This window comes from Labrus bergylta, chromosome 12 (assembly GCF_963930695.1).
Source record: "Labrus bergylta chromosome 12, fLabBer1.1, whole genome shotgun sequence".
NCBI lineage: Eukaryota > Metazoa > Chordata > Actinopteri > Labriformes > Labridae > Labrus > Labrus bergylta.
The window spans coordinates 17,868,571-17,895,558 of NC_089206.1; the positions used below are offsets into that span (position 1 = coordinate 17,868,571).

The following is a 26,988-nucleotide window of genomic DNA, read 5'->3' on the forward strand; positions in this document are numbered from 1 at the left end:
AAGTAGCTCAGCTGTCAGGTACTTCATGTCCTGAGTTTTCTTTTTCTTTTTTTTTTGCTTCTTAGCTGACTCAGAAGTCTTAATTCAGATGAGTAAAGATCTGCAGCCGATGCAGCCTGCATAAAACCCTCCGGCTGCCTATTCTTTGAAATCGTCCTACTCTCTGACTGTATTGAAGGGTGAGCACTTAAATAGATTCATGCTGTAGGTGAAAAAGACATCTCATGTTTCAGTGGATGTTTGGATGCAATATAAGACCTGTACAGTCTGGCTTTGGAAGAAGATATCATTGAAGAGAAAAATAATATTTAACGGTCGTTAGAGTGGTGTGTGAATGAATATTACGATTCAGAAAACCCCCTTTGAACCGACTTCTGATAAGTTCTCTGATCAAACTCGACCATTTATTGTTAAAAGGCCACAAGAGGGACCAAAGACTTTCTTATTTACAGCCCTGTTGTGTTTTGTTTTGCTCTTTTTTTTTATTATTATTATTTTTTTACCAAAGACAGACTGTTTATGTTTCATTAATCCAATTAGTACCTTTTGCCCTGAAATTATCACATCAAGTTTACAATAATGGCTCAAAACCAACCATCATTTACATTACTGGCTGATCTCCTTATCATTTTTGGTAAGACAATAAGCCTACATTTGTCATAAAATAATGGAAAATTCAGCTGCACAAAAGCTGACGAATTTAAATACATTTACATATTTTTTTCTAACAATCCAAAACCCAAATATATTTAATTGACAATGATATGAACCGAGATTAAGCAGCCAATCATCCCAATGCAGATGTTTGTAAGAAGACAATAGTTTTCTTCTTTTGCTTTAAATGTGGCTTTAAAAGTCCATTATTTAAACAGTTTGCAAGTTAACTGACATCATTAATGATATTAATCATCATTAATGATATTAATGACATCATTAATGATCATTCAAATAATAATCCAAAATAAAAAATGAAAATCACCTTTACCATTTTAAGTATTAAAGGGATCTGAAATAGTAACTGGTTTAACTTGGAATAAATGTACACTACATTTTAAAATAGAAAAGAAGATGCTCGTGTTAACAGACTTACTCTTTCAGTTGTGTGTTTGTATGCACCTGCGTTAGCAAACATGTATTTAGCGTGTACTGTACTTGTGTGACTTTGAGGAGAGCTCTTGCTGGTTTAGAGAAGGGAAAGGGCATCAGTGGAGAAAGGTGCACCACTGCGGGACAGGGGGGATGTGAATGGGACAGGATGTGTGGTGCAGTACGAGTATCCCCTCCGCTCAGATCCTTGCTCATTTGTCAAGTTGCCTGCAGACTTGAATGGTGCATTGCTGCTAAAATACAGAGAGGCAATCAGCAGTGGAACAGCACACCTCCAGGGAGGGGTCCCAGGTGAACGGAGAGCCTTCTTTGGTGATCTGCAGATTAAGGATTCTTTCTCACCAAGAAAAGCAGTGCAGTACATGCCAGTGGGTCAAACTGAAGACTGGTTTGTATTATATTGAGGGACTTTCTATACCTGTTTTACTGAGTAAAAGGGAGCAGCATGGCTGGCATATCCATCTAAGCCACCCTAAGGCAAAGAAACTGTTATTTTTGAGTTTGTTCTACTTGCAGGTTGCTGTCAGAGACGGACTAAACTGTCTAGAACAGCATCCCCTGAGCTCCGTATGGAAACAGGAATCATAAAACAAAGAGGATGAGTGTAACATTTAGCCATAAAGCAAACCCTTATTTTTCCAGTGTGTTTTCAGTCATCCAGCAGACTTTATTGTCATTAGTTTTGCTACTCAGATTCTGTCCCTGCATATCAGCAGCACTGAGATGTTCTCCATACCGGGACATGAAGAAAAGCCGAGTGAGGTCACAGCCTTAATCATGGCCTGGTTCTGCTGGTTGACATGGCAGTAGACAGGCAGGCCTGCAGAGCTCATCCTGCAAATCTGAGCAACAGACGGAGCCAGGAGGTGACCGGCCCGTCTGTACTCTGGTAAGGTGTACGCCATCCTCAGCTCACACAGCTCATCAGACAGCATCCATGAAACGGGCCGGCCGTTCCCATCCCTCACGCAGTGGTTTGGCAGATGGCGGATACAGGCTCTCACGTGGTTCAGGCTCTCCTGGCTGCCTCCATACGGCAAGTGGGCGTGTACCAGATCAGCATGGGACTCTTCCAGAATGGAAACAGGCAGGGCCAACAGCTTCCTAACACACAGTGAAGTATATGAACAAAATTTGAATCATGAATCAAAAGAACGTTTATGATTTTTTTTTTCCAGTCCAACTCTGTGTCATGAATACATTCCAGATTCTCACCCCTGCGAGTCCAGACTCTTCGGGCTGTGGTGGATGAAGGTGTTGTAACCTCTATAGTCTGTGACATCAAGCCCTCTGACAGAGGCTAATTCTTGGGTGAGATGACAGTGAGAGCTTGGTATACCTATTATAGACACCAGAGAAAAAAGGCTGTTTTAATTTACCTTGATGAATTACTGACAATGTACAGATCTGGATTCTTCTCTCCGAATAGCGTTTTAATGTTGGAGATTTAACCTTGGAGTAGAACACAGAGCGGATCCCTGCAAGTGATCCTAAAAAGATCCCAAACTTTGAAACAACTATTGTGTCACTGCCAACACCTGTTTTACTTCAAAGGTGTTGGCACAGTCAGCATGTTAAATGTAATTACAGGTTATAGAACCCTTTATTTAATTTGAAATGTCTTTTTTTTTTTTTTTTTTTACAGTTTGGACAATAGTTGCTTTAAATAAGTCATTGTATTCCACCAGATATTATAACTCTTTCAAAAACGCTGTATTTCGCTTTAGACATTATTGGGTAGACTGTTATTATTTTAAAGGTTGTAGTAAAGTTAAAACACATTCACTTTTACAAATGGCACAACATTTCTCCAAGTGCAACGTTTCACTTTTGATTACACCAGTCCATACAGGAAGTTTAACAGCATCCTTTACACTTGCTGTAATTACTTGGTAGTTTGATTGCCCAAAAAAGGATGATGGTGATGATGTAAAAGAACTGCTTCGAGTGCATTAAACAGAACCACAAGCCATAAATCTGCCAGATTATTTAAGAGCTTTTGCTCCATGACAGTCACGAGTTACTTTTGGGCTCAAGGTTGATGCTACTGATGATGGTGCCCTGAGGAAAAAAAAAAATTTTTTTTTACAGGTGTAGGAGCCAAATTTTGCATTATGCTTGTGTTGACTATTTGTGAAAGCTGCCCCACTTTTAAGGATTTACTATCACTCTTTTTAATTAGCACCATAATTTGTCATATCCCATAATTCACCTGTACGGTTGTATGGTTGGACTGAGATGAAGTGGGTGAGGTGGGCTCTGATATTTTTTGAGGACTGTCATGTTTAAAATGTCTGTACTGGAGTCCTTTGTCAGTCTGGAGTTAAATAAACAGTTAACACAAACCAGGACTTCTGTTTGTTTGTTTTGCATAAATGCACAACAGTTATGAGCCTACTGAATCCCTTTGCAGCATTTAACATCCAGACAACAGGATTTGTTAACAATTACATAAAAATTGAATTTTCCATTCGACAAAAGAGACAAACATGCCATCCTCAAATACAATCCATGACAAGTTAACATTGTCATCGCTAACGCCACCAAGCCAGCTTTCTCCACCATTCTGGTGCAACAGGACAAAGAGTACCTTTTGCAAGAAAGTCTTTATAAATAAGAACCTGTCCTAGTTGCCATAACATATTTTTAATCAGTACAGACACTTTGAAGTCTGTCCACTACCTCATTGCACATAGCACTATATTGCTATTGAACACCCCTTCAATATTCACCACTAAGAACATTGTGCCCCCCTTATAAGCATTTGTATTGTCTGTTTGTTTTTTTTGCTTATGTTGCATTCCGAGTCTATTTAATAAGTCTGTTTTTAAATGTGTAAATGAAGAACCTTGTGTTTTAAATGGCACATATTTGCAAACTCAAGTCCGAGAAGAAATTCAGACTTTTTCATGCAAAAGTAGACAATAAAGTATTTTCTATTCTACTCTATACTTTTCTAAACTAGCTCCCAAGCTTTGGTTCTTGAAACACTCAATTAGTGCTTGATGATAGTAAAGGGAGAGCATGCGGGTCAGAGAGGAGGAGCATATGGGTCAAGAGAAATGATTAGACCCTATTTTCTCCAATTTCTTTTAGAGGATATAATTGTTTTGATTGCTGCTGGGATTTGAGGAAAACCTTGACATGTAAAACAAAAACTGTTTCCAGGATAAATTGCCTATACCCTACCTTTAATTTCAAACACACACAACATAAGTACAACAGTGTTGTATTCTTATTCTCTCACTCTACCTCTGAATATGAGCCCAGTCCTCCAGTGTACGACTCTCTCATTAAGCAGCAGACTTCTCAGACTTGCTGGGTTCTTGGTGAAGACAGTGCAGATGTCAGGCATCACCTCAGAGCTGCTGCTTGAAATGCTTCACAGGCAGATACACAGATCAGTTGGCCATGCCGGAGGAGCCTATAAGTTATCTTTGTCCCTATGTGCTCTACCTGTTTTTGACGGTAACAAATGGCAGCCGTGAATGTAGGCCAGGAGTCGTCACACATCTCCAGATGACACGAGTTGTTGTTGAGGATATGCAACACTCCTCCAAGAACCTAGAATCAATGTAGCACGGGAAACAAGCAAAATAACAAGCTACTCATCATACTTATATCCAAGAGAATGGAGCTTCTTACTCTTACAGATAAAACACTAAATGGCTATCTGTACTATTATCACACAAAGATATAAGAATGAAAAAAAAGCTGCATTACATTGATGGATTGTGGAAGCTCCTTCTGAAGGATATTTCTCATCAAAGTGAGGTGTGAGGTGAGGTGATAATTTTAAGCGCGAACTTGCCTCTGCCTCTAATTTGTTATGTCCATGTCATGTTCAAACCATGAAACTTAAACGTGTACAGGTATTATTAAGCTTAAGTTTACAACTTAATGCGCCTACTACTACGCAACAGATAACATGAATACAAAGTCCAAAGTCTTCACTCAGTGGGTAAAGATAAATATTGACTTTACCTGTCTTAAAGTGTCCTCATGTAACTGCTTTGATGCATAAAATGATGGAGAGAAATGCAGACTTTGTTTAATACTATTTCTGACTGTTTACCTTCACAGAATATTACATAGTGATGTCAGAAAAAGTATTCAATGATTCCCTGAAGGCTAACCCAAGGATTTCCCAGGTGCAGTCTCCCTCAGTTAAGGCTGATCTGTGTGTTCTGTTCAGTTGTACAGAGCTAACAGGGACAGCTCATTCACCACAATAGAGCAGCCAGTCACTGCAATATCAATTCCCTGTTATACTACGGCCTCTCTCATACGGAGGGAGAAAGCTTACATATCAAGCTTTACCTTTCAAAGTGAGTTCTGTATTTAAACGCTGAGTAATGTCTAAAGTGGTTCTTTGATAACATGAAAAAAGCGTGAAATAAACTTTGATTCCTCTCTAAATCTTTGTACTTCTGTGTGCTTACAGTCATTTTTCTTCTGTTTTTACCTCTTTTGTGTGTCCTTTTTCTTTGTGGGGTAGTAATCAGCTCAGCTTAACAAAATGAGGTCAACAAAGAAGCACTGGCGCAGTGAAACACACCTCTTACCCTCTTCTACAAAAGCAGATCCCATCATTCAAACGCTTTCTTTGCCAGACTGACTTCAGCGAGCAGAGGAAGATTTTTGTGAAGTTAATTTATTGCCCGGCTATCCTCTATTGCCTCCTCTCTAACTCCTTTTTTTATTGGAAATGACAGATTTCTCCTGAGAATTTCAGTTTTTAACACTTATTCTCATTAAAATCCTTCTTTTTTTACTCAGTGTCATACAAGTCTGTATTGCTGTGCACACAAACAGTTTCATAGACATAGGAGTCAGTCTTCAATCCAGGCAATTTTCTTCCTTGACTAAGGACTATTGAGAATTAGTCTGGAGTGATGTGTAAACCAGGCAACCTGCTGAGCTTGTAAATCAATGTGTCTATTATCTTTTCCGGACAGATCAATGGAGCCGAGGAATGGGCTGTGAATGGCAAGAGAAAAAAAGGCACACACAAACTCGCCAAGCGATGTTTGGACTCAACTCCATTATCTGCCTATGTCAAGAATGTCCATAGCTGACAGATTCCCCTTTTTCCCCCTGATGAGCAGTAAGTTTTGTCACAGCTTCTGTCTGATTAAGCAACGGTAATGGCATCTAAGATACCAAGCACAACAAACAATAGCCTTTTATGACATTTAATGTCCAATGCGAAACGGCTAGCAGTCTGGCAGTTTTCTGAGCCTTAATGCAAGTTATAAACATGAGGGACAGCAGTGTATGTACCCATTCAGTAAATTGCACTGAGGAATCAGCTATGAATCTCCACACTCATGATCTATGAGCCTTAACACACATTTACCCATTGTGCCCTTGGCTGGGATAACAAAAGGGAATATTAAGAAGAGTGGAGAGCCAGAGGCGTTGAGGTGACAGTCGCCAGGTGAAGCATAGTGAGGTAATCTAATAGGACGTGTAAAACGGCCCCTCCTCATGGCTTATTCATCACAGGGGATGCCATTACGGAGAACGGCGTGGGCTATGTGAGGGATATGCTGGCGGGGGCATTTTTCCCGGAGTCACACAGTGCAGAGGAGAGGACGGATGCAGCAGGCTCGGCAGACTGATGCAGCAGCAGCAGCACTGCATGCAAACCACACATGCAGGGAATGACGCTACGCTCTCAGCAGATGGCTACGAAGCACATCTATGATTCAAGCCTACATCAATTGATATGGACAGCCTCATGTATCCCCAGATAGTCAGAGATGCTCAATATGTGATTTCAACGGATTTAGCTGCAGCACCTCTGACTAGAGGAATTACAAGCTAATCATGCTGATAAAGCTAATATATACACAAACATTAAGAACACGACATGATGGAAGGTTTTTAGGTATAATATTTAATCAATTCATCTACTAATTCGTCACCAGAGGAAGAAGGTCAAAAAGGTTCAACTGAGGGCGCTGGAAGAACAAAGTCATGCAAAAAAAGAAAAAAAAACGCACTCCTGCAGTAAGATGCAGAGACCGCTGCAATGCTGCAGAGATTAGCCAAGACGCTGATGCCCTCATACCAAACAGAATTTGTAATGGCGTCACTATTATCAATGCAAAGCCTATGCAATGCCTATACACTTATTTTATTTTTTTAAAGTAAAGACATTGCAGAAAGAGAAGTTCAACCTCATTGGCTGACTAAATGATGGATGATCTCACTTTTGCAGAGTAGTGCAACATGCAGGAAGAGTTTGGTTGGTCAAGATTTTTCTATATTCTAGCGCACTGCAGAATGGCAACAGCGGAGCAGTGCATCTTGGGTAATGAAAGGCAGGTAACAGGGATTGCAGATTAAGGACATTTCACCTGACTAAAGGAGATTTTGTACGCGTGTGAGTTGTGAAACCTTGAGTGAGTGTTGAGATTGCAGATTTGAGATAAAGTAAGTTGATCTGTGTGCAATAATGCAGCGTCTGCACTATTTTTTGTGCTTCGTTTGCGTTTCACTTTAAGATTTTGCCGTCAAGTTTAATAAATTACCAGGTGATGCATTATTATTTTGGGTTTAAAAGTGTTGTCTTTAATATTTGTTTTCATTTCGCTTGACCAAGTTTTGTGTTTACGTCTTTTTTACAAACTTAAAATTCATCTTTCAATCACCTAGCTGCTGGAGAAATTGTTTCAAGCATTTTTCAGAGAAAACAACATTTCGGAGATCATTTGGCAAGTTTCAAAGCACGCCTGAGAATATGGCCTCTCTGTGGATAAAACGGTTCCTCATAGAGGTTTGAGCACTCTCATATCTCAAAGGAGGTTTTGCTGTAGTGTGAAAATGAATAAAAAGGGGATGGAGGGTTATGTGTGCGTGGAGGGGGTCTCTCTTGTGAGGACCCCTTTTCACTGATGATTCTTGGAGGTGGGGGGGGTTGTGTGTGTGTGTATGTGTGTGTGTGTGTGTGTGTGGGGGGGGGGGTGCAGAGGAGGACAGAAAGGAGAGGAAGGCAGACTGAGGATGTGCACACACACACACACACACACACTGACCCTGGAGGTTGCGTTCCCCTTTAAAAGTCCCATCCCACTCAGATACGCAGAGCTCATGCAGGATCTGCTGCGGCAGTGGGGGAACACTGCTGAGCTGTGCAGTTTGTGCTGCCAGCAAGCGTGCAAAGGAGAGGAGGGGGAGCTAGCGCGTACAGGAGGTGGAGGAGGAGGAGGAGTGAAGGAGAGAGAGAGAGAGGGAGAGGGAGAGAGAGAGTGCAAACAATGTCATTCTGTTCAGGAGGCAATGCTGCAGTCAACTTTGTCGCGCCACGAGAGCACATCACCAGCTACCATGAGGCTGAAGAGGGAGTGCAGAGAAGTTTTCCTCCTCTCCGTCCCGAGTGTGATGCTGCCCGAGACTCATCCGTATGTATGCGTTTATTTCTCCTGTAGCGTTATTCACCTTGTATGTTGTCTCCTTGTGTGGTTATCTCTTTGCATAGGATGTTTCTTCTTAAATCAGCCTCATAGGAGTTGGTAAACGTATTTGTCTGCATGCCTGCAGTGTGGAAGCTCCTGGCTTATTCTGTCTCATCAGTGTCAGCCTCCTCTGCACCAGTAATAACCAGGCAGCAGCCAGCCAGTTAGCAGACAGGCTCCTCTGCTCCCTCATCCATGTTTAACACATGGTACAGGCTGGAAATAGCAGCCGGCGTGTCAGATAGCGGCTGGTTGAGAGGACTAGCCATTTGACACAAGGACAAAAAAGATAGTAACCAGGATGCGAAGAGTTCCTCCACCAGAGGAGACTTTAATCTCTGCTGACTCAGCTGTGAGGAGAGTACAGACAGTCCTGCCTCTCTACTTTCCCCCGGTAGTTGTGTGCTTATATTTAGAAGCATGTTTTAGAATATTATGCTGGAAACGGGTAAGAATGATCTGCTGTATGAGGGGGTGCTGGGATGATGGTGTCTGCATGCGGAAATGAGAATGAGGCTACAGTGGCCTGCATGGGACAGGGGGGCTGTGCTGCAGTCATGAAGTTGTGCTGTAGCTGCTGGGACGTTTCAGCCGTCCTAAAAGGGGAATGTCAGGGCAGAGTGAAGCTTGGAGAGGTTAGCAAAAAAAACTGTTTGAAGAAAAGTTCATTTGGGTATTATTTTATCTGTTTCTTGGGAAAAAAAAGGGAAAAAAAAGTCTGTAGGAGGAGAACCACTCACATTTGGTCATATCTAAGCAGCAGCAGTATCTCAGCAACTCTCTTCCTCTAAAAGTCGATGAGGCTACTTTTGTCTTTTATGCCATATAGCACTGTCTATGCTTAACTTCAAGCCTTTTCAAAGGCCATATAAAAATAGTTTGTGGGCGAAAAAAAAAATCCTGATACAAAAGTGAGTCAGTATTGGAAATGTTCTCCGAACGCTGTCTGGAAGGTTTGATGATGGATCCAGCCAGGTCAGTTTGCCTTGCATGCAGGCTCGGTCAGCTCTGAGTTCACCTCAGGTAACTGTGCTAAGACCTTGAAAAAGCAAGCCCTGCGTCACCAGCGGGCTCTTTGTGAGGGAGAAGTCCAAAGCTTCTCTCTCTCCTTTGGGTTTCTCCCCGCTGCAGGCAGGGGAGTGCGGGGGATCAGAGTGATAGAAACTGTACATGAGGTCCGTGCCATATCCGGAGCCTGACATCATCTTGGAACATCTGCAGTTCTCCTCTTCACACTTTCACTGAGGGTGGGTGCTGCACCGCTAGCAAAGGAAATTGCCGCACTCACCTGATGTTCCTTGCACCTCACTTCTGCCCTCCCCCTACTCCCCTCCTTTCTCCTCATCTTCCCTCCACCTCCTTCCTTGTCTCCAATTTCTCTACTGTAGTCTCTCTCAGAGGTACAGTTTCCCAGCACAGCAGCTCACCGGCACCTTATTGTGCACCTCTGTGATTCTGCTCCCTCCCCCCCCCACCCCCCACCATCCCTCCTGCTCTCATCCTCCTCCTCCTCGTCCTCCTCTTCTCTCCTCCTCTCATCCCCCCCTCCCCCCTCTCCCCTGCTGAAAAAGTATGCAGCACATGCTCTCACCATCCTCCTTGAGCAATTTGCCTGAGTGAATAGAGAGAGCAAGAGGGAGAAAAAAAAGAAGGAGCCAGTGAGCCAGTAGCAAACCAGCAATCCTGCAGTGTCCTGCAGCAGCTGAGTTCCTGCAGTGCTGGCCTCTAATAGCACACACACACACACACACACGCAGACACACGCAGACACACACACTCACGCACAAACCCACACACATGCAGAAATACAGGGATGCACATCCTTCTCTCTCAGACACAGACCATCCTTCAGTCACATGACAGTGGTGGGGGAGAGCGGGCCATCTGACTCTGGACAGGACTCGGCTGAGTCCAGAGACAGAAAAGAAAGACGCACACACGCACACATCGCACACACTCTGCTCACGGAGCTCCACAGGGAAGCAATGGTGAGATTAGCTGGTTGCACTTGCATCTCCCCCCCCCCCCCCCCCAATGGTGCATTGTCCCGTTCCTGCACTCCAGTTCCGATGATGTAATCAATGCAGCAAGCTTTGAACTTGCTGGGCTAGGGGTTCCTTCCCTCCCCCTTCCTGACTCCCCCCCCCCCGTCTTGCACAGATGCAAGAGTGAGGCCTTCACTGCAGTCTGTGTCCCAGGTAGGAAGAGGAATAAATTACACTTTTATGTGATGAATTAGCTATGAAAGTGCAGAATATATTCCTCTGTGAGTGGGTCAGCTCAGTGATGGTCCATATTTCACTCTTGTGCTAACAGAGTTCATGGTTCTATAAATTAAAAACCAATTGAATTGGTGAATCTACAGCTGGCGCTTAGTCAAACCAGTGCTGTGCAGTGCAGTGCCGCATCAACGCTTCTAATAAATTAAAGCAACTGTCTGCAGGCAAATACACCTCTTCTGCTCTTTTACAAAGTTGCACCACTTTTCTAGTTGCAAAAAGTGGGGAAAAAGACAAACCCTCAGGCGAAACGAAAAAGTGCCTTGAGTTCCTCCTGGGCGTAACATCATAGTGACTTTGCTCTTTCATTGATAAGGTCATCAGTCTGTTGACAGGCTGCAGTGGAGACCAGCACCAGTGATATAAAGCACAGTGCTACAGAGATGCTCAGGTGGCCAGACTGAGACCATATTGTAGCAGGTGAGTTTTGCTGAGCTGGTTCCTGCTGCTGCAGCCAGAATCTGCCTAGTGATCAACTTCCACTACAGCAGTGATGAACTGGCATCACCCCTCCTCTAGTAAAAAAAAAAAAACCTAGCAAGCATCAGAGCAGCTCTGCATAATTAGCACTTACTGTATGAATGGTGATGATTCTGCTTATTTGGTACAGTTTAATGCGTATCAGTCACTTAATGGAAATAAATTATCTCTCGTACGCATTTAGGAAATTATTTTAAATTCAGATTTCACATTATTAAAACCACAGATCTAGGAAAACATTAATATTTCACAAGTATTACTTATCTCTCTGAGCGTGTATGATGGGCCTCATCTGTAATTGATGTGACCTACTATGCGTTACCGTGTAAGCTGTTTCGATGAATCAGCGGCTTTCATTAGCGTGTTGAGATGATGCAGAGTAACAGATTCTATAAGCTATGAATTCTTTTCTTTTGTAGGATGAAACAACTTATTGCCAATAAGAGCATGAATGAACAGTAACACTGTGGTTGAATATCACTTGAATCCATTCAACCAGTGATGACTGAGGTTTTAGCTTTAGCCGGTAAATACAGACGACATTGTGGGCAGAGGTTCGTTAGAAAAAGACGTTACAGCCTGTAGGCAAATTCTTTATGATCGATGACAGAATAAAGTTAATCTGACAGGTCACTCCAACTTCTACATTCAGTTGTCCCTCGTATGATCTTATTAAGCGAGCTGTTGCAAAGTAATGTCCATGAAAATGTCACACAGAAAATCAATCTTAATGTGTTCTCAAACAATAAGTCCTTCATGTGTTGAAGTGTCCAAAGTGAGTGAAAGCAGTGTATGTATGCTAACCGATTGAAGCGGGCTGAGTCATGCTGGGCTTTTTTTTTCTGGGTTTCCCCCCTCTCTGATTCTCTGCTCCTCCCCCTCTAGGAGCAGGCTCATGCACCCGGCCTGGCTGTTGGTGGCGTGTTGGAACATGCCTTGACTTGTTGTTCCTCCTGAGTGAAGCAGAGAGAGACAGCCACAGAGAGAGAGAGAGAGAGAGAGAGAGAGAGAGAGAGAAGGAGAGAAGGAGAAGGGGTAAGAGGCTAGTGGTCAACAGTTTGCCAGTGTTAAGTGACCCTCATGATGGGAGAGCCCAGCAGCACCCGTGGACACACTCCTGTTGATGTCAACACCAGGGTGCCCTCGCTGGATATGAGCGTGGATGGAGGAGCTGCACTGCTGCCTGGCTGCTTGGTGAGTGGCATAACAGCATTTGAATTAAAGCTGCTGACAAAGAATATTACAGCTGAGCACTTCTGAAAGCATCTAGATTAATTGTTACTGCGGAAAGAAAAAGTGAGACACACCTCTACTTTTCAGTCTAACTTCAGTAAATGTAATGAGTGTTGGGAAATTGAAAGAGGCTTAAATGAGGCCTTCAGATCTGCTTAATAAATCTGGTAACTTGATCGAGGTATACATGGGAACATTTAAGTTTTAAGCGTTCAGCTCCAAGTGCTGTGAAAGCGTCCAAGCTGAGTCTCGATGCTTAACATGATGCCATGGTAACTGTACAAAGGGTTATTGAAAACAAAGAGCTATAATACACCCAAACACAGTTACCAATCACACAGTGGCACAGTAACCTCTGCACAGACAGAGAGCAGCCACCGGTGACCCTTTCACAAGTCCCCAGGGGACTCCACAGTTATTGTCTGATCAGAGTATGATCCTCACAGAGAAAGACAGCTGTTTATTTATTTTTATCTGTGTTCATAATTAAAGCTGGGTCCTTAGAAGAGATGCATCGGGCCGTTTCTCCTGGAATTAAGAAATCAAATAAAAACAGTTCTTCAGTTCGTACAACTGACTTGTTTCTAGTGAAATACAGCTTCAGCTCACAAAATGACGGTTCATCATGATCATTACTGTGATGGGATTAAAACAGAAAGACCGGACTTTCATCAAAGTCTGAAGATTACGCATGAAATTCATACAAAAACCATGCTATCCACCCTGTCACATATAATGGTAAAATAAATTAGCATATTAACATATAAATCTCCGACATAACACATATGATCAACATTTATTATTTGTATTACTTTTAAATGTTTTTCACTTGTGTGTGGTCAAGCCTGCAGAAAGTTACTGGGGCAACTCTGTTTTCTGGTAACCAGGGCTGGTGCACACGGTGTAGAAGACTCAACACCATTGAGTTATGAACACACTCTGCAGTTTGATTTACGATCCTGAGATGTAAATTATGAAAAAAGAATTATACTAAAAGAAATTAGCAGAATATTCTGAGAATAAAAGTCATGACCAGCTTTTAAATGCCTCCAATGATGGTTTTAATTTTTTTTTTTTTAATTAAATGATCAAAAAATAAAATTAATTGTACATACATGTGCTTAGTAAACCCCCGGAGAGGCTAAGCTCCAGAACCAAGCATGCCATCAATGTGTGTGTCATGTGTAGCACTGTTCAGAAACATGGCTCTACAGTAAATACAAACGTCATTGTGAGCCATAAGATGGTTAGGTCTGTGGAAAGAGCCTGCAGCAGGGAGGCATGCCTGTGTGAGCGTCATTAGCTGACACTCGAACAAGCATGTAATAATGCACAAAGGATAAAAAAAAAAGAAGACAGAAGTGAGAAAGTCAAATACAACGTACAGTACAGGGTCTGTAATGTTCTGTATGTGTATATCTTCGTGTTGTGCTGACATGTTAAAAATAATGTCAGTGTGCTTCTGGGAAAAATTGATGCCTGAAAGTGGAATGTGTTGAATAACAGATTAATTAAGGGGAGCAATGTCAGATCCTCTAACACCATTAGTCTGCTATAACACTTTGCACTGTGGACGTACCGCCTCACATCTTTTCCCACTTTGCAGAACTGTTACAGGTCGTCTAAACCTAAGAACATTAGCTTTAGCCTCTTAAAACTTTCAATGTAATTTGATAAATTACATAAAATTAATAAACTAATAAACTAATAAAATTAGCTGAAATCAGACGTTTCTAAAGTAAAAATTTGCAATTTGATTTTTGTGTTTAATTTGTGTCTGTTAATTCAGAATCTGTCAAGTAAATATTAAAATATATTTTACATTAATTATATTTAGATCTCAATTTATTGACATTGAGCTTTTCTTGATTAACCAATTAAGTTATTCTTTCATTAAAATACCAAGCACTTCCTGATTCCAGCTTCTCCACTTTGATGATTATCTCTTTATCATCTGATGGTGAACTAAATATATACATATCTTTTTTTTATTTTTGGCAGAACAAAAAAAAAAAATCAGACATCTAAAGAAGTCACCTCGGATTTCAAAGAAGATGATATTTAAAATTATTTGAAAAAGAAACCGGGACAATGATTGATAATGAAAAGAGTCGTTTCTCAGAGTGCCTCTCTTCAGTATGTTTGTACCTCTGTTTCATTTTGCATCAGTGCAGTGTGACGTAGGACAAAGTAGTCCCGGTGGTTAGTGCGCGCGCCCCATGTAAGGAGGCTATAGTCCTCAAAGCGGGCAACCCAGGTTCAAATCCAGCCTGCGGCTCCTTTCCCGCATGTCATTCCCGACTCTCTCTCCCTGATTTCCGACTCTCTCTCCTGTCCTATCTCTCCATTAAAGGCACAAAAGCCCAAAAATAAATCTTAAAAAAAAAAAGAAGAAAGTAGTCCATTGAAACCTCTTTTATTAATGTCTGAATGAATATATCTAGTTTATATCAGAATAAACTAAACAACCATCTTAAGGTGTGCTTACATGAATTTTCATCTGCCAAACCTGAAAAGAAATGTTCACGCCAAAATAACTCGCTGTTCATCGGTAGCTCACACCAATATTTTTTAACACACTTCCCACCAACTTCTTTATGTTTGGGGAGTAAAACAGAAAAAGAGAGAAGTACTTCTGAAAGCGAAGCTGAACCCAGCCGGAGGCCTGAAATATCTTTGTTGACAGGCTTTGTGAGTCAAGACGTCTCTGCTGCTGTTTGCTGTGTGATGCAGCAAAGTGGCCAGTCATTCATTTAGCAAGCAGGGTGTTGTTTTCACTGGCATTCCTCAATCCTGCATTAGGGATTACATCAAACCCTGATCAGGAAGGAATTCCTGTCATCATGTGCTCAGTGAAGGACTGTCTGGCTCGCCGCAAAGAGACACGGATGCAGAAGTTTGACCCCTGAAAGCAGGTCAAGAGGAGTTTGTCCATGGACACCACGTGTGTCTGTCTGTATGAAACAGAGGCAGCCTAAAATACACTTATTGTTTATATTTCGGCATATTATGTCAAAGCTTTCATCAGAGCATCAACGGCATTTTTCCTAGAATCTAAATTCTTTCTCTGATATCAGATAAGGTCAAAATGCTCTTACCACAAATTTAGCAAGGAATTTCCAGTTACACAACCAAAATGCGTCACATAATACACCAAAAAGCGGACGTGAAGAGCTACAAATAGCCTTCCTGCAGTATCCAAATATAAGGAATGCCAAATAGAGGACGTTCCAACTGTATGATTTCTGAATATCCCTTGTGTCCCAGCACCTCTCTGTCTCCTTCATTATTCCCTGTGTTCATTTGCAGATCGTTCTCTTGTATCCATGTTGTCCTGTCAGCAAAAGTAGAGTCCACAGGGAGAGGACAGTATGGAATGGTCAGCTGGCCCAAAAATAGCACTGCAGCAAGCGAACGCAACTGATAGCAAGGGGAGCTTGAGTTGTTACCCTTTGGGCACATAAACACTCAGGCGCTTGCATTATATGCTACTCATGTGAACAGATAGTCCTACACAGGCACAAACACACACACACCCGCGAACACACACAAATACACACACAGCCATGCAGATAAGAGCTGAATCAAACTGAGCTTTTTGTTGCAGCATCATGAGTCATGGCAAGTCTATTCTTAGTTTGGGGGGGCTATTTGTGTTTGCCCAAGTTGTGTGCACTTAAAGTGATGCCGCACAAGAGGGTAGAAGAGTATCGGGGATCTGTTTTGGAACAGGCTTTGGGTCACTTTAGGCAGCGGAGCGTAAACTCATCTATGCATTGCTGTTATATAAAGCTGAGCTGGGCAGGAGAAAGTGCCCTTTTAAATTTTTGACTTGAGATTTCTAAAGAAAAAAGGTTTTTACATTTAAATGTATCAGGTAAGTAAAGTTTATACCATGAAACAATTTGAACTCAATCTTCATTTTTCCTACTTCTCTTACAGATCTTCTGGCTGTTGGCATAGGACCACACCACTACGGGGGCTTTTTAGTGTGAGGCCACTTCACCAGGAAACTGGGCATGAAAAGTGAGTGTCAACAGTGCCAGACTCACAGGTGGAGGTCCATGGCAGAGAGCAGTAAGGACCCTGCTGGGGGGGAGGCAGGCGGAGGGGATGGACGGACGGTTGGACATGGCTCCTGTGGGTGTTTCTCTGGCAGTGTCTTAGCTGGTTGTTGTGAGGAGTGAGAACGAAGCAATCAGCAAGTATACTGCCGCAGAAATTCTTCGCAATAAGAGGCCCTGGGTTGACAAAAAAAAAAAAAAAAAAAAAAAAGAGAAGAGTCAGCACTGAATCAAACGTGGCTCCTGCTGCTACTGTAAGTTCTTACATGTGTGCTGATGCTGTAGAAATTCACGTGAGCCGAGGAGCTGATACAGAAAATAAATGTACCGAGAGCATGGCCTTACGGTAAAACAGCCTCTACAGTATTTACAGTTGCATCAAACTGCTACACTGTACTTGTCTTGTTGTACTTGTACGATCCTCTGCTGCCATCTGGTGATTGAAAGACATCTCAAGGCAGGTTTGTGTTCACTGCAGCATTTTGTTGAACACTTTGTTCATTTCTAAAAAGATTTGAAACATTTCTATAATTTATCTTATACAATCAACACAGAATTTATTTCCAGAACATAAAAAATCATTATTTTTGATTTACAAATGCATGATGTTTTTGGCACCTTTATTTAAATTAGCATACAACCGTTTAATTGTTGATTCACACTTTATAGGTTGCAACTTAATCATGTATGTGTCTAATGAATTATAAATGTAAAGAAGCAGCAAATAAAAGTTACACAAAGAGTGATTTGGTCATTTGTCTTGTTTGTTTTCCCACACATGCATTTCATCATTATTAAAAAACATGTGTTGTATAAAGCACTTGGCTCTGTTAAAAACCACTTGGAGACACTTGAAAATTGTGTTGCCATGCGAACAAAGTAGAACTAATTAGTGCAGACGAGGCAGAATGATCTGGATGCCAGGTGCACATTTATCTGAGTTTTCACAGCAACACACAGCAAACGCAGACACAGCTGAGATGAATTGCTGAGACATTTTTGTCGGTTGAATTGTAAAAAAATCCTACTTTAAATTATGTGCAAATTTAAATGGATTCTTGGTCATGTGTTACTCTGGTTATATGCTAAAGTGTTTGCTGCAAACTGCAGTGAAAAAACAAAGTGACAATTACTGCATTCCTGCAAATGAAAAAAAAAAAAGATTATAGTTTTTCTGGCTGCAGCAAAGCAGTCCATTAAATTCCTGCCCTGATACAAGGTCAATGCTCTATACACTTCAAGTCTTTGTGAACCACAACTAAGATGCCAAATAACGAATAGCTGCTGGACATGAAGCACATCGTTACTCATCCCTCAAAAATGTCACTATACTGACTTTATTTTGGAGGGCTTGTGAACCCAATGAGCTGTTTTGAATTGAAATAGCTTATGGCAAAAGGTTGCAACCAGCAGTACATTTTAATTAAATCTGTGACATCATTTCATTTAAAGTTTTTTGACAGCCCGTTTTCTCTGGGGGTGCCAGTCTGGCATGTACCACAAAAAAAAAGCTTCATTCAAATATGAATTGGTGATTAAATGTTAAGACACCTAAATATTCACAATAAATTATTCAAGCGGCAGAAAAATAATTTAAAATTTCGAATTCATCAGTCGATTTCAAAGCATAAATTCTAATCAGTGACTGCGTCAGTTCCACTTTTGTAACAGTAGATTCAAAAGCTTGACATTTTAAGCTTTGGTCTAATTTAAAGACATCCCCTTTCAAGAAGATGTATTGGGCAAACTATTAATAAAGTTAACCCTGTAATTTCTTGAAATATATTCAAAATTAAAATACTCATTTGTTTCATTCAAAAAGACCTTTGAGGTCTTGAGTATCCTTAATAAACAGTATGGTACAATATGGCAAGATATGGTGAAACACAACATTTTTTTAATCCCATGTCACACCCATAGACTGTATAGGGGTCACACAAGCAAGGAGCATTTGTGCCGTAAATATAGCTGCATGCATGTGTAACAGAGTGGTTACCCATGAGACTGGCCATCAGACTACCAGCTGACTGACTTCTGCTTTGGATTCCGGTTGGTGCAACGAAGAGAGAAGTCGAGGGGCGGAGAGGGAGGGGTTAAACTCTTGAGAAAAGTTTGTTTGCTCCCCTTAAAGCAATAGACTGCCCGTGTGGCTTGAGCCTACTCGACTTTGTATTTTTAAACGTTGCTCATCCTTAAGGAAATATATATTTCATATCAACAGCATGGACTAGTCTAAAAGTTTTTGCAAATATTCCTGCAAGCTTGACAATGATGCCCACGAGGTGATAGCAGCTCACTTCTTATCCACAATAAAGTATGGCTCTTCTTGGGAATCAGACTGTTATACACTTGTCTGAGCAGACGATCGTTTTGTTTTCATGCGCGCTGTCGTTTCTCGGCTCAACACTTATTATCCTCACTTACATTATATTCAAAGACTTAAGGACAACTCCGAGGAAGCTTCTGGTGTACCTCTCGGTGTCTGACTGGCTGTCCGCCGTGTCCTACGCCTTTGGGGTCTGGAGAGTTTTCCACACCGACTCGCTGGACTGTGTCGTCCAAGGAGCGATATCCACTTTCGCCAACACTAGCTCCTTTTTCTGGACTGTGGCCATTGCTGTTTACCTGTATGTTTTTATCGTCAGGTCAAGCCAAAGGGTCGCTGACAGCCTTGTGTTGCCATTCCACTTCATAAGGTAGGGTTGCTGGAACTTTCGTTTTACTTGCAGGTTGATTGGTGAATAATTCTGAAGTGTGATGCCGCCGAATTGACCCCTTAAACATTTTGGGATTTTTAATTGGTGACGACAAGCGGAAACTGAATTTTCAACCAATTAGCCTACAGCAGTAATCTTGCGGCAAGAATAAGTTACTAATTTCTTCAAAATGTAAAATAGAATTAATGAACGTTGTAACAGTGGTCTACTTGCAAATAGAAGAGAATAAAAAAACTCATTTTATGGCTGTAAAATTGGAATTATTGGCTACTCCTGCGCTGGTTTAGGGATAATTTTCCATGGTAACTAAGGAAACCATAGAGTGACGTTACATTCCATCTGGTGAAGAGGTCTCCAAGTGAACCTGAGCATGAAATAATGACTTGTTGACGAATTACCTTACCTGCACAAGTGGAAAAAAAACAACGGATAAAACTGACCCAAGAGCAGGTAAACGTGATATTAACCAAATGAACCTGTGGTGTTTTTTAGGCTCCATCTCTGAGCGGGTCAACTGATGTTAGCAGCTGCCAAAGTTTCATCCCAGAGTTTTATTTCCTGTAGGAATAAGTCTGACAACAAATATGAAGGATATTTAAATAATATAACATATCTACTATGAGGAGGCTGTTGTGTCATCCACTAGTAGTCTGTTCAAATTCAATGAGAGCTAGTATAGAAAAATATACCTGGAAGCATGATTAATATCACTTTCATATGTAGGCTATAGGCTTAATTGTGTTGGTTTTCACACTAGGCCTTTATATTGCTTATTTTTATGTATATACATCCAAACTTGGTTTGGAGTCAAAGCAAAACAGGTTTACTGTCTTTAACATCCAGGTATTACAGAGAGCTTTAATAAAGTAAAATCAAATATTAAAAAGACAATTCAAAACACAAGGCAATTAAGAGGAGTATTTTAGGAACACAACAAAGTGCAAGATGTAGAAATTTCCTCATTTAAATTATGTGAATCCTGTGCAAGATATGAATAACAAATAATCAAATAATGATAAAATGCAACAGGAAAGTTTTACGCTTTGATTTGAATGAATATAGAGAGTAAGAGCTGAGCTCAAGTTTTTCTGCAGAAGTATAGAAACTGAATGCTTCTTCAAGTAAAGGCAAGCTACCCTCTGTAAACTAATCTTCAAATCAGAATGGGCTTTATTGCCAACAAGTTTAAAAAATGTTTCATACTGTTTTGCAGCATAACAATAAGCTTTTACAAAGCAACTTAAATACACCAAAATAAATAATGAAGATGTAGAATAAATAAATACAATACATCTATTTTTAAAGTGTAATGGTCAATCTGTGGAGTGTTATGTGCCGTATATTGCCCATTTAGACCAATGCTCTTTACATTTGGTTCTGTTGAGAAATAAGTACCTGTCTACATATGCATGAAATGTTGCACTCGACACAAGTTACTTCAGCTTCTAAAGAAGACTTTTGCAACTCTAGTTGGAATTAATAGGCTTTCTAACATTTCTCTAGTAACCACCTTTTCATTTTCATCTTTTTTTGCTTTTGTATTTGCTCCACAGTTGGAGGGTTTTGAAGAGCATCCCTAGAGATACTCTTTTCATAACAGCCTTAAGGAAAACATTTAAAAAAAATAATAAAATACCAAAGCAAGCATTGGTTCAACATCGGTATCGGCTGATATATATCGCAAAGAATGTGGCATGAACTGTTGTCAGTAGCTGAGGTTTATGTGTTGGGCCAAATCAATTCAATGCTGGCATCTAGTTCATCAAGCTACAGATTCAGACAATATTTTTTTTATAGGGCAGATGAAGTCACCTGTTGAACAAAGTCTGACTTGTTTTCATTGTCAAACATGAGAGGAAATGACTCCAAAAGAAGTCATGAAACAAACATCGTCATTTGGCTAAATAGTTGTTATAAACCTCGGCATCGGCATCGGCCCTGGTTTTCCCAATCGGTGCATCTCTACTTCCTAGTCACAAGCTTTTTAAAGACAAATAATCTCAGAAATTCAATAATATTTTTATCATTAGTTTAAATATATTACACTCAACTAAGTATACCTAATTGGTGTTTTATGCTTTGTGTTACTTCCTTCTTCACATTAATAAAGCTCCATGTTGGTTGTGAACATGTAAGGAGGGGAGTTTCTTCACTGTGCTGTAGAATTGATCTATTTTGGACCCTCAAAAACACCCCAGGCTATGCCTCACTGCAGTGTCCCTGGTCATCATTATAATGATTTGGTTTCTGTGAATTCTCAAAGGGTCCAATGAATGGAAGATAACATACAGGAGCCATTCAAAGGCCTTCTGTGCATAACGTATAAACAACAATGCCTTAAGCATTCTCTTTTAATAATGATCTGCTGTGTTTTCCCAGAAAGTAATAGTACCCTTGTAAATTGCTGTATTAAGAGAACAGATGATGCTTCAGGGGGAAGTAAAGAACATTGAGCTGAAATGAATTTCTGTGATGTATAAAGTGCGGAACCTCAGTAATAACCACTGGTATGACTCTGCAATGTGCACTATGCAACACACACACACACACACAAAAAAAGGATAATCTATCACATGATGCTCCATGTTTTGCAACATTTGTGTGTGTGCGTGTGTGTGTGTTTGTTGAACTCACCAAATATTTCAGTTAAAAACAGGAAATGATTTAGAATCCTCTAAAGTCTCTGTTTTGTGTTCTAGCTGGGGTGTACCTCTGTCCATCACTGTAGCAGCCCTGTCACTGAGTAAGATTGGCTATGATGCCTCTGAAGTGTCGGTGGGCTGGTGCTGGGTGAAGATCCGTGCTCCTGACCGGGTACTGTGGATGCTTCTGACTGGAAAGATTTGGGAGTTCTTGGCCTACCTCACCCTCCCTGTACTCTACATCCTGATCAAAAGGCACATCCACATAGCGGTGAGAACACAACCAGGACTGAAGGATGCCTTCAAAGTGGAATTAAGGCTACCCCCCCCTCCCGCCTCCCTCTCATTGCATTACATGAAATATAATTGTATTAAACTGGCAGCTAACCAGAGATCAAACTTCAACTGAGGAAACTGATTTGTATTTTATTTAAAGACACAAATATAGAAATAGTTTAGGAAATTTAATATCACCATTTAGATCTGGAAACACATGTTTGTGTCTTTCAAAATATGTGTAGTGAAAGATAATATTAAGATACAAGTCCATTTTTTTAAAGCATGCCCACTCAATTTTCATCATGGCTTCAATATGTTGCAAGGTATTTTGATAAAAGCCTCGTGCACTAACGTAAAACTCTGCTGCTTAAATGTCAGAGCTGGTTTAATGTGATTTTTTTTTTTTTTAGTAGATCAACAGACTGACATGGCTACTCCTGGAGCCATTGCATACACCTAAAATGTAACCATTAGCATACCTAAAATTCTCTATTATATAATCAAATAAAATGTTTCAATACGTCGTTATTTGAACTTTGATCAGGATCTGCATTTCAAACTTGCAAATGCTCATCGGCAGATAGCCTCCAACTTTAAATGGAATGTTTAAGCATGTTTTTTTTAGGAAAAATGCTATAAAAAAACAAAAAACAGAAGGTGCATTATACTCACTCAACCTCATTCGCTTTCCTTAATGGCACGTTTCCTTTTTTACGTCTTATTCTTTCTTTCTTTTTAATATCTCTGTGTGTGATGCAGCATACGGCTCTGTCCGAGTACCGTCCCATCCTGTCCAACAGGCCTCAGTCACACTCCTTCTTCTCCATGGCTGATATGAAGCTAACACTCATTCCCATCATCTTCATTGTCCTGCGCATTTGGAGCACGGTGCGCTTCATACTGCTGCTAACTGATTCTCCAGCCAGACTGAACCCAGTGCTGGTCACTCTACATGTGAGTCTGTAACGTCTCTTCTAAACCACTGCTGTCCAACATAGAGGTGGTCTGATAATCCTTCTATCTGAAGTTGACTTCTTATTCTTTATTGGAGTCTGTGTTTGAATGAGTTGCTTAGTGTGTTTGACAGCAGGAACGTGTAGGTGTAGATGTGTGCTATAAGAAGTTCTTCTGCTGCTTACACTTGTAAAGGAGTGATTGCAGGCTGTCACATTTGTGAATCACCACACAGTCATCGTGAAAAGTGTGACATTTTTGAACATCAGAAAAGTAACAAACATTTATTACATTATTTACATTTAAAACTTTATGATTTAATAATTACTTTACTGTTTTATTACAGGATAGTGGGACTCTAAGATCCTTTAATTTGATCAAATCTTCATCTTAAATAAGTCAATTTAAACCAATATTGTTGTAAAATATAACAATTAAAAGTCTGTCTACTCGTGACAGTTGTGTTTCTAGGGAACCTTTTATTCCTGTGCTATCATTAATAGCTAGTACACTTCCCTTAAAGGCTTCTTTTTTTTTTAACCCCACAGGGAATTGGCAACACCTCACAGGGAACCGCAAACTGCATCATGTTTGTATTTTTCACTCAGCCAATCCGCACACGCCTCTGCAAGGTTTTCTGCTGCTGCTGTAAGTGTGGAGCAGAGGCGCAGCACTCTCAAGACGACCGTCACAGGCTGCCGCCGGGACAGGAGCCCTCCACACAGAGAGAGGAGGACAGCACGAGTCGGGTCCTGACTGATAAATGATCCTGTGGATGAAAATGTTGACATGGAGGAAGCGGTGGAGGACTCTGCGTCACATTGAGCCGCATTACCGCGAGAGTCTGCTGACAGGGCCCTGAGATTCTGCAGCTGCATGCACATCTGTGTCACAGTTAAAGGTCACATAACTGCACTTAAAGTGATGAAGGTGATGCTGTCGGACTGACAGGCACATTAGTTGTAGCATTTAGAATATTTTAGACTGAATATGTTGCATATGAATGTTTTAGTTCAGTGGAGAGGTGCTGTTCATCACTTTTTAAAATTAATTGTTTTTGCACTTGTTGTGACTGAAGTTGACACACTGTGAGGGAAAGTTGAAAGGCTTTATTTATTATGCGCTGTGTTTAAAGAAACTTTATGAAGTTTTATTGTGAAATGAATATTCAGTATTCAAGAGTTTTGTGAACTTTTGTAAACATTTTGGTACATTTTTACATTTGAGTTAACATATTAGTGCCTTATTATACAAGTGATAGCTGAATAGCATTCTCACTCTCTGATTCATTTACTGTGAAATTCATTCGGACTCTTTTTATTGTCACTGGTGGTGAACTACCACTAAGAGCTTCAGTACTAACACTGCCAAAATCTCATATTTAAAGCATCATAGTCTGCTGGTTTGAAAAGAGGGATGTTGAAAGGATTGTAGAAGAAAGCAAACATGGTCAGCCTGAGTTCTCGTCAAGAAGTAGAAGCTTGTGATAACAGTTTTGCACCATCATCATCGTCCGTACTGAACTTCTTCTTCTGTTATCGATCAGAGAGATTAGTGGGCTGTCACAACACAAAAGAAGCATTTTTTTGTTGTTGTAACAAATAAGGTAGAATTGAAAAGAGGAAAATAGATTAGAGCTCTATTTGAGAATTTGAATGTCTTTACTTAAACTTGGAAATCTGTTACCATAAGAATCTGTTGTAACTCCTTAACGTGCCATGGTTTTTATAGGCATTTTCAAGCATGGTAATGTAAGGTGTGAGTGAAATTTTTGTTAGATTATAACTTAATTGGAGCCTTACATATTTTGCCATGTTACTGAAATAGAGACTAATATCCCAATGTATATCCTGTATGACTTCCAGTCTGTTCAAAACTTGATTAAAAGTGTGAATCTTTTTTTTTTTTTTTTTTAAATACAGTAGTCAAAGAGCTTATATACAGATTAACTCTGATAAATCAAAGTTTATATTATAATGCTCATGTCAAAACCCAGTCATTTTGGCGTAATCTTGCTGTTGCTTCATTTTTCACGCAGTTGTTGCAATAGCCCTTTAGAGTTAGACCTGTAACCAACATTCACTTAACATCCCCGCTGTCATTGTGGTCAGGAAGCGTGACCTACCATCACATGTCCTCCTTCCTTCTATAGACTTGAGCCTTTCCTGTGTGAGCCTCTCTTCTCCTTTGACCCCTGCTGTTGTTTGCTCCTGTTTACTCCAGCGGGCAGCAGGCTGAATGCATACCAACGAGTGTGGAGCCTGTACTCACTGAACCTGGCTCACAACAACTTTAAGACTGCCCCTCTACTTCCTTCAGCTTTTCTAAAATATTGTCTCCGATCCATTGAGTCTTAACGACTCTGCCTCAGAGATGATGAGCTGCATTCAAATAAGATGAATTGCTCTGGTGACAAAAGAGAATTTATGCCATGTTGACATCTAATTTGCTCTTATCCTCCTGTGATTATTGTTTGTTTGACTAAGAAGGTTTGTTCAAGTCTCGTATAGGGTCTATGTTTGATGAATTAGGCAATGCAGAAGTGGATGATAATGTTGTAATAAGCCTATACATCAGGTATAGCAGACTCTCCATTACACTGCAACAGCACTTTACTTCCAAGGGCATGTAGGTCTCATAAATTATTTCCAAGACATGGAGACTTCATTCTGTTTGTACTGAAAATATTTAAACGAAAACACAGTTTTTCCTCGATATTATTTATCTGCAACCTTAAAGAGTCAGTGCAGGGTTCACTCTCTCAGGACCATCAGTTAAAGAAACAGGATAGCATGTCTGGGAAAATGAAGTGAGTGCTGTTTATGCTGATGACATTCAAGATGGCCAGTTAGCAGTTTTTTTTGTCCTTGTGGACAGCAGAGGCCGCACAGAGGACCCACACTTACTGTATTTCCTTTAGGAATTAATCCTTTGAGTGGGTTCTGAAAATTTGGCTGACATTGTGGTAACTGGAGCTGGTGGAAACACTTCAGGAAGGGGTTTCTGCACTCTCCTCTGCTGGCTCCCGGCCCACTTAATTCATTAAGTTAAAGAGTGGCAGAAGGCTACACTGCACTGCACGGGGTGTCCGTTCACTATTCAGGTTAATGGAAGTCCTTTTTTCCACAGCACAGGCTTTTCACTTGGATGTGTGAGTCCATTTTTGGTGCAGATTCCCAAACACGCTGTCCAACAAATGTAATCATGAAAGATCAGAGGTGCTACAGGACATGTACAGAGGCTATAAGTCACGGCTCCCTCTCTCGTTTCCCTGTATTACCTGTTTATCTTCAGTCGTCCTTTCAAAATAAAGCCAAATTTCCCCAAAATTTTTTTAATAAATGTTGATTGTATAACATTATCACATTATGTCATCTACAATTTTGTGTTAAATGTTTCACTCTACTGAAATACTGAGGTTAGTTTTCTCAAAAAATTCTTAAAATGTTGCACTAAAAATGCCATCAACATACTCCATCTGACTGGTACACATTTTTGCTCCTTATTTAAACATTTTACACTTTAAGCTTGAAGGCATTTTATCTTAAATATTGCTTGAAATATTAATCTGTTCGCAAAAATTATAACCTTTCATTTCTGTTAACTGTTCTAACATAACTTGTTACTGCTGGTCCCTTTACACAGCAGCCTCTGCCATCAGTGTGTGAATGGGTAGGTGTAACATGCGACTAGAAAAGTACTCTACAAGCTCAAGTCCATTTACCATCCCATATATTCAAAGCTCTTGTGAAGAACATTTGGCTTGTGGT

At 40.6% G+C, this 26,988-nt stretch overlaps 2 protein-coding genes and 1 long non-coding RNA gene across 7 annotated transcripts; 2 read left to right on the plus strand and 1 right to left on the minus strand.

Moving 5' to 3' along the window:
• Positions 1 to 1,758: 1,758 nt before the first annotated feature.
• LOC109982854 (glycine N-acyltransferase-like protein 2) lies at positions 1,759 to 16,754 on the minus strand. 4 transcript variants are annotated; one of them, XM_029277048.2, is made up of 6 exons: positions 16,615 to 16,754; positions 12,134 to 12,282; positions 4,564 to 4,671; positions 4,360 to 4,487; positions 2,323 to 2,446; positions 1,759 to 2,211 (listed from the first exon to the last, which is right to left on the minus strand). In XM_029277048.2, the coding sequence occupies exons 4-6, from the start codon at positions 4,460 to 4,462 to the stop codon at positions 1,797 to 1,799; spliced, it is 642 nt and encodes a 213-aa protein (XP_029132881.2). In that variant the 5' UTR covers positions 4,463 to 4,487; positions 4,564 to 4,671; positions 12,134 to 12,282; positions 16,615 to 16,754; the 3' UTR covers positions 1,759 to 1,796. The 4 variants fall into 4 exon arrangements, with proteins under 4 accessions (XP_029132881.2, XP_065817503.1, XP_065817504.1 ...); XM_065961431.1 differs by having other exon boundaries at positions 4,360 to 4,671; XM_065961432.1 differs by lacking the exons at positions 12,134 to 12,282; positions 16,615 to 16,754 and adding an exon at positions 4,919 to 5,010.
• LOC109982855 (uncharacterized) lies at positions 8,122 to 17,369 on the plus strand. Its single transcript, XR_010667532.1, has 3 exons — positions 8,122 to 8,516; positions 12,215 to 12,523; positions 16,505 to 17,369. It is a non-coding gene; the product is annotated as an uncharacterized lncRNA (long non-coding RNA).
• Positions 17,370 to 18,708: 1,339 nt separating this feature from the next.
• Positions 18,709 to 25,117, plus strand: gpr157 (G protein-coupled receptor 157). Of its 2 annotated transcripts, XM_020632285.3 has the most exons (4): positions 18,724 to 19,322; positions 22,043 to 22,256; positions 23,024 to 23,218; positions 23,767 to 25,117. In XM_020632285.3, the coding sequence occupies exons 1-4, from the start codon at positions 18,943 to 18,945 to the stop codon at positions 23,983 to 23,985; spliced, it is 1,008 nt and encodes a 335-aa protein (XP_020487941.1). In that variant the 5' UTR covers positions 18,724 to 18,942; the 3' UTR covers positions 23,986 to 25,117. The 2 variants fall into 2 exon arrangements, with proteins under 2 accessions (XP_065817502.1, XP_020487941.1); XM_065961430.1 differs by lacking the exon at positions 23,024 to 23,218 and having other exon boundaries at positions 18,709 to 19,322.
• Positions 25,118 to 26,988: the final 1,871 nt, after the last annotated feature.

Bases quoted from the DNA above. Each gene is read 5' to 3' on its own strand.
- LOC109982854 (XM_029277044.2), bottom strand. The intron at 4,488-4,563 runs GTAGAGCACATA...CTGCCTGTGAAG, and splicing joins TTTGTTACCGTCAAAAACAG to CATTTCAAGCAGCAGCTCTG. The intron at 2,447-4,359 runs GTAGAGTGAGAG...TGTCTATAATAG, and splicing joins GACTGGGCTCATATTCAGAG to GTATACCAAGCTCTCACTGT.
- gpr157 (XM_020632285.3), top strand. From the start codon at position 18,943: ATGGCTCTTCTTGGGAATCAGACTGTTATACACTTGTCTGAGCAGACG. The intron at 22,257-23,023 runs GTGAGAACACAA...TGTGTGATGCAG, and splicing joins AAAGGCACATCCACATAGCG to CATACGGCTCTGTCCGAGTA. The intron at 23,219-23,766 runs GTGAGTCTGTAA...TTAACCCCACAG, and splicing joins CAGTGCTGGTCACTCTACAT to GGAATTGGCAACACCTCACA.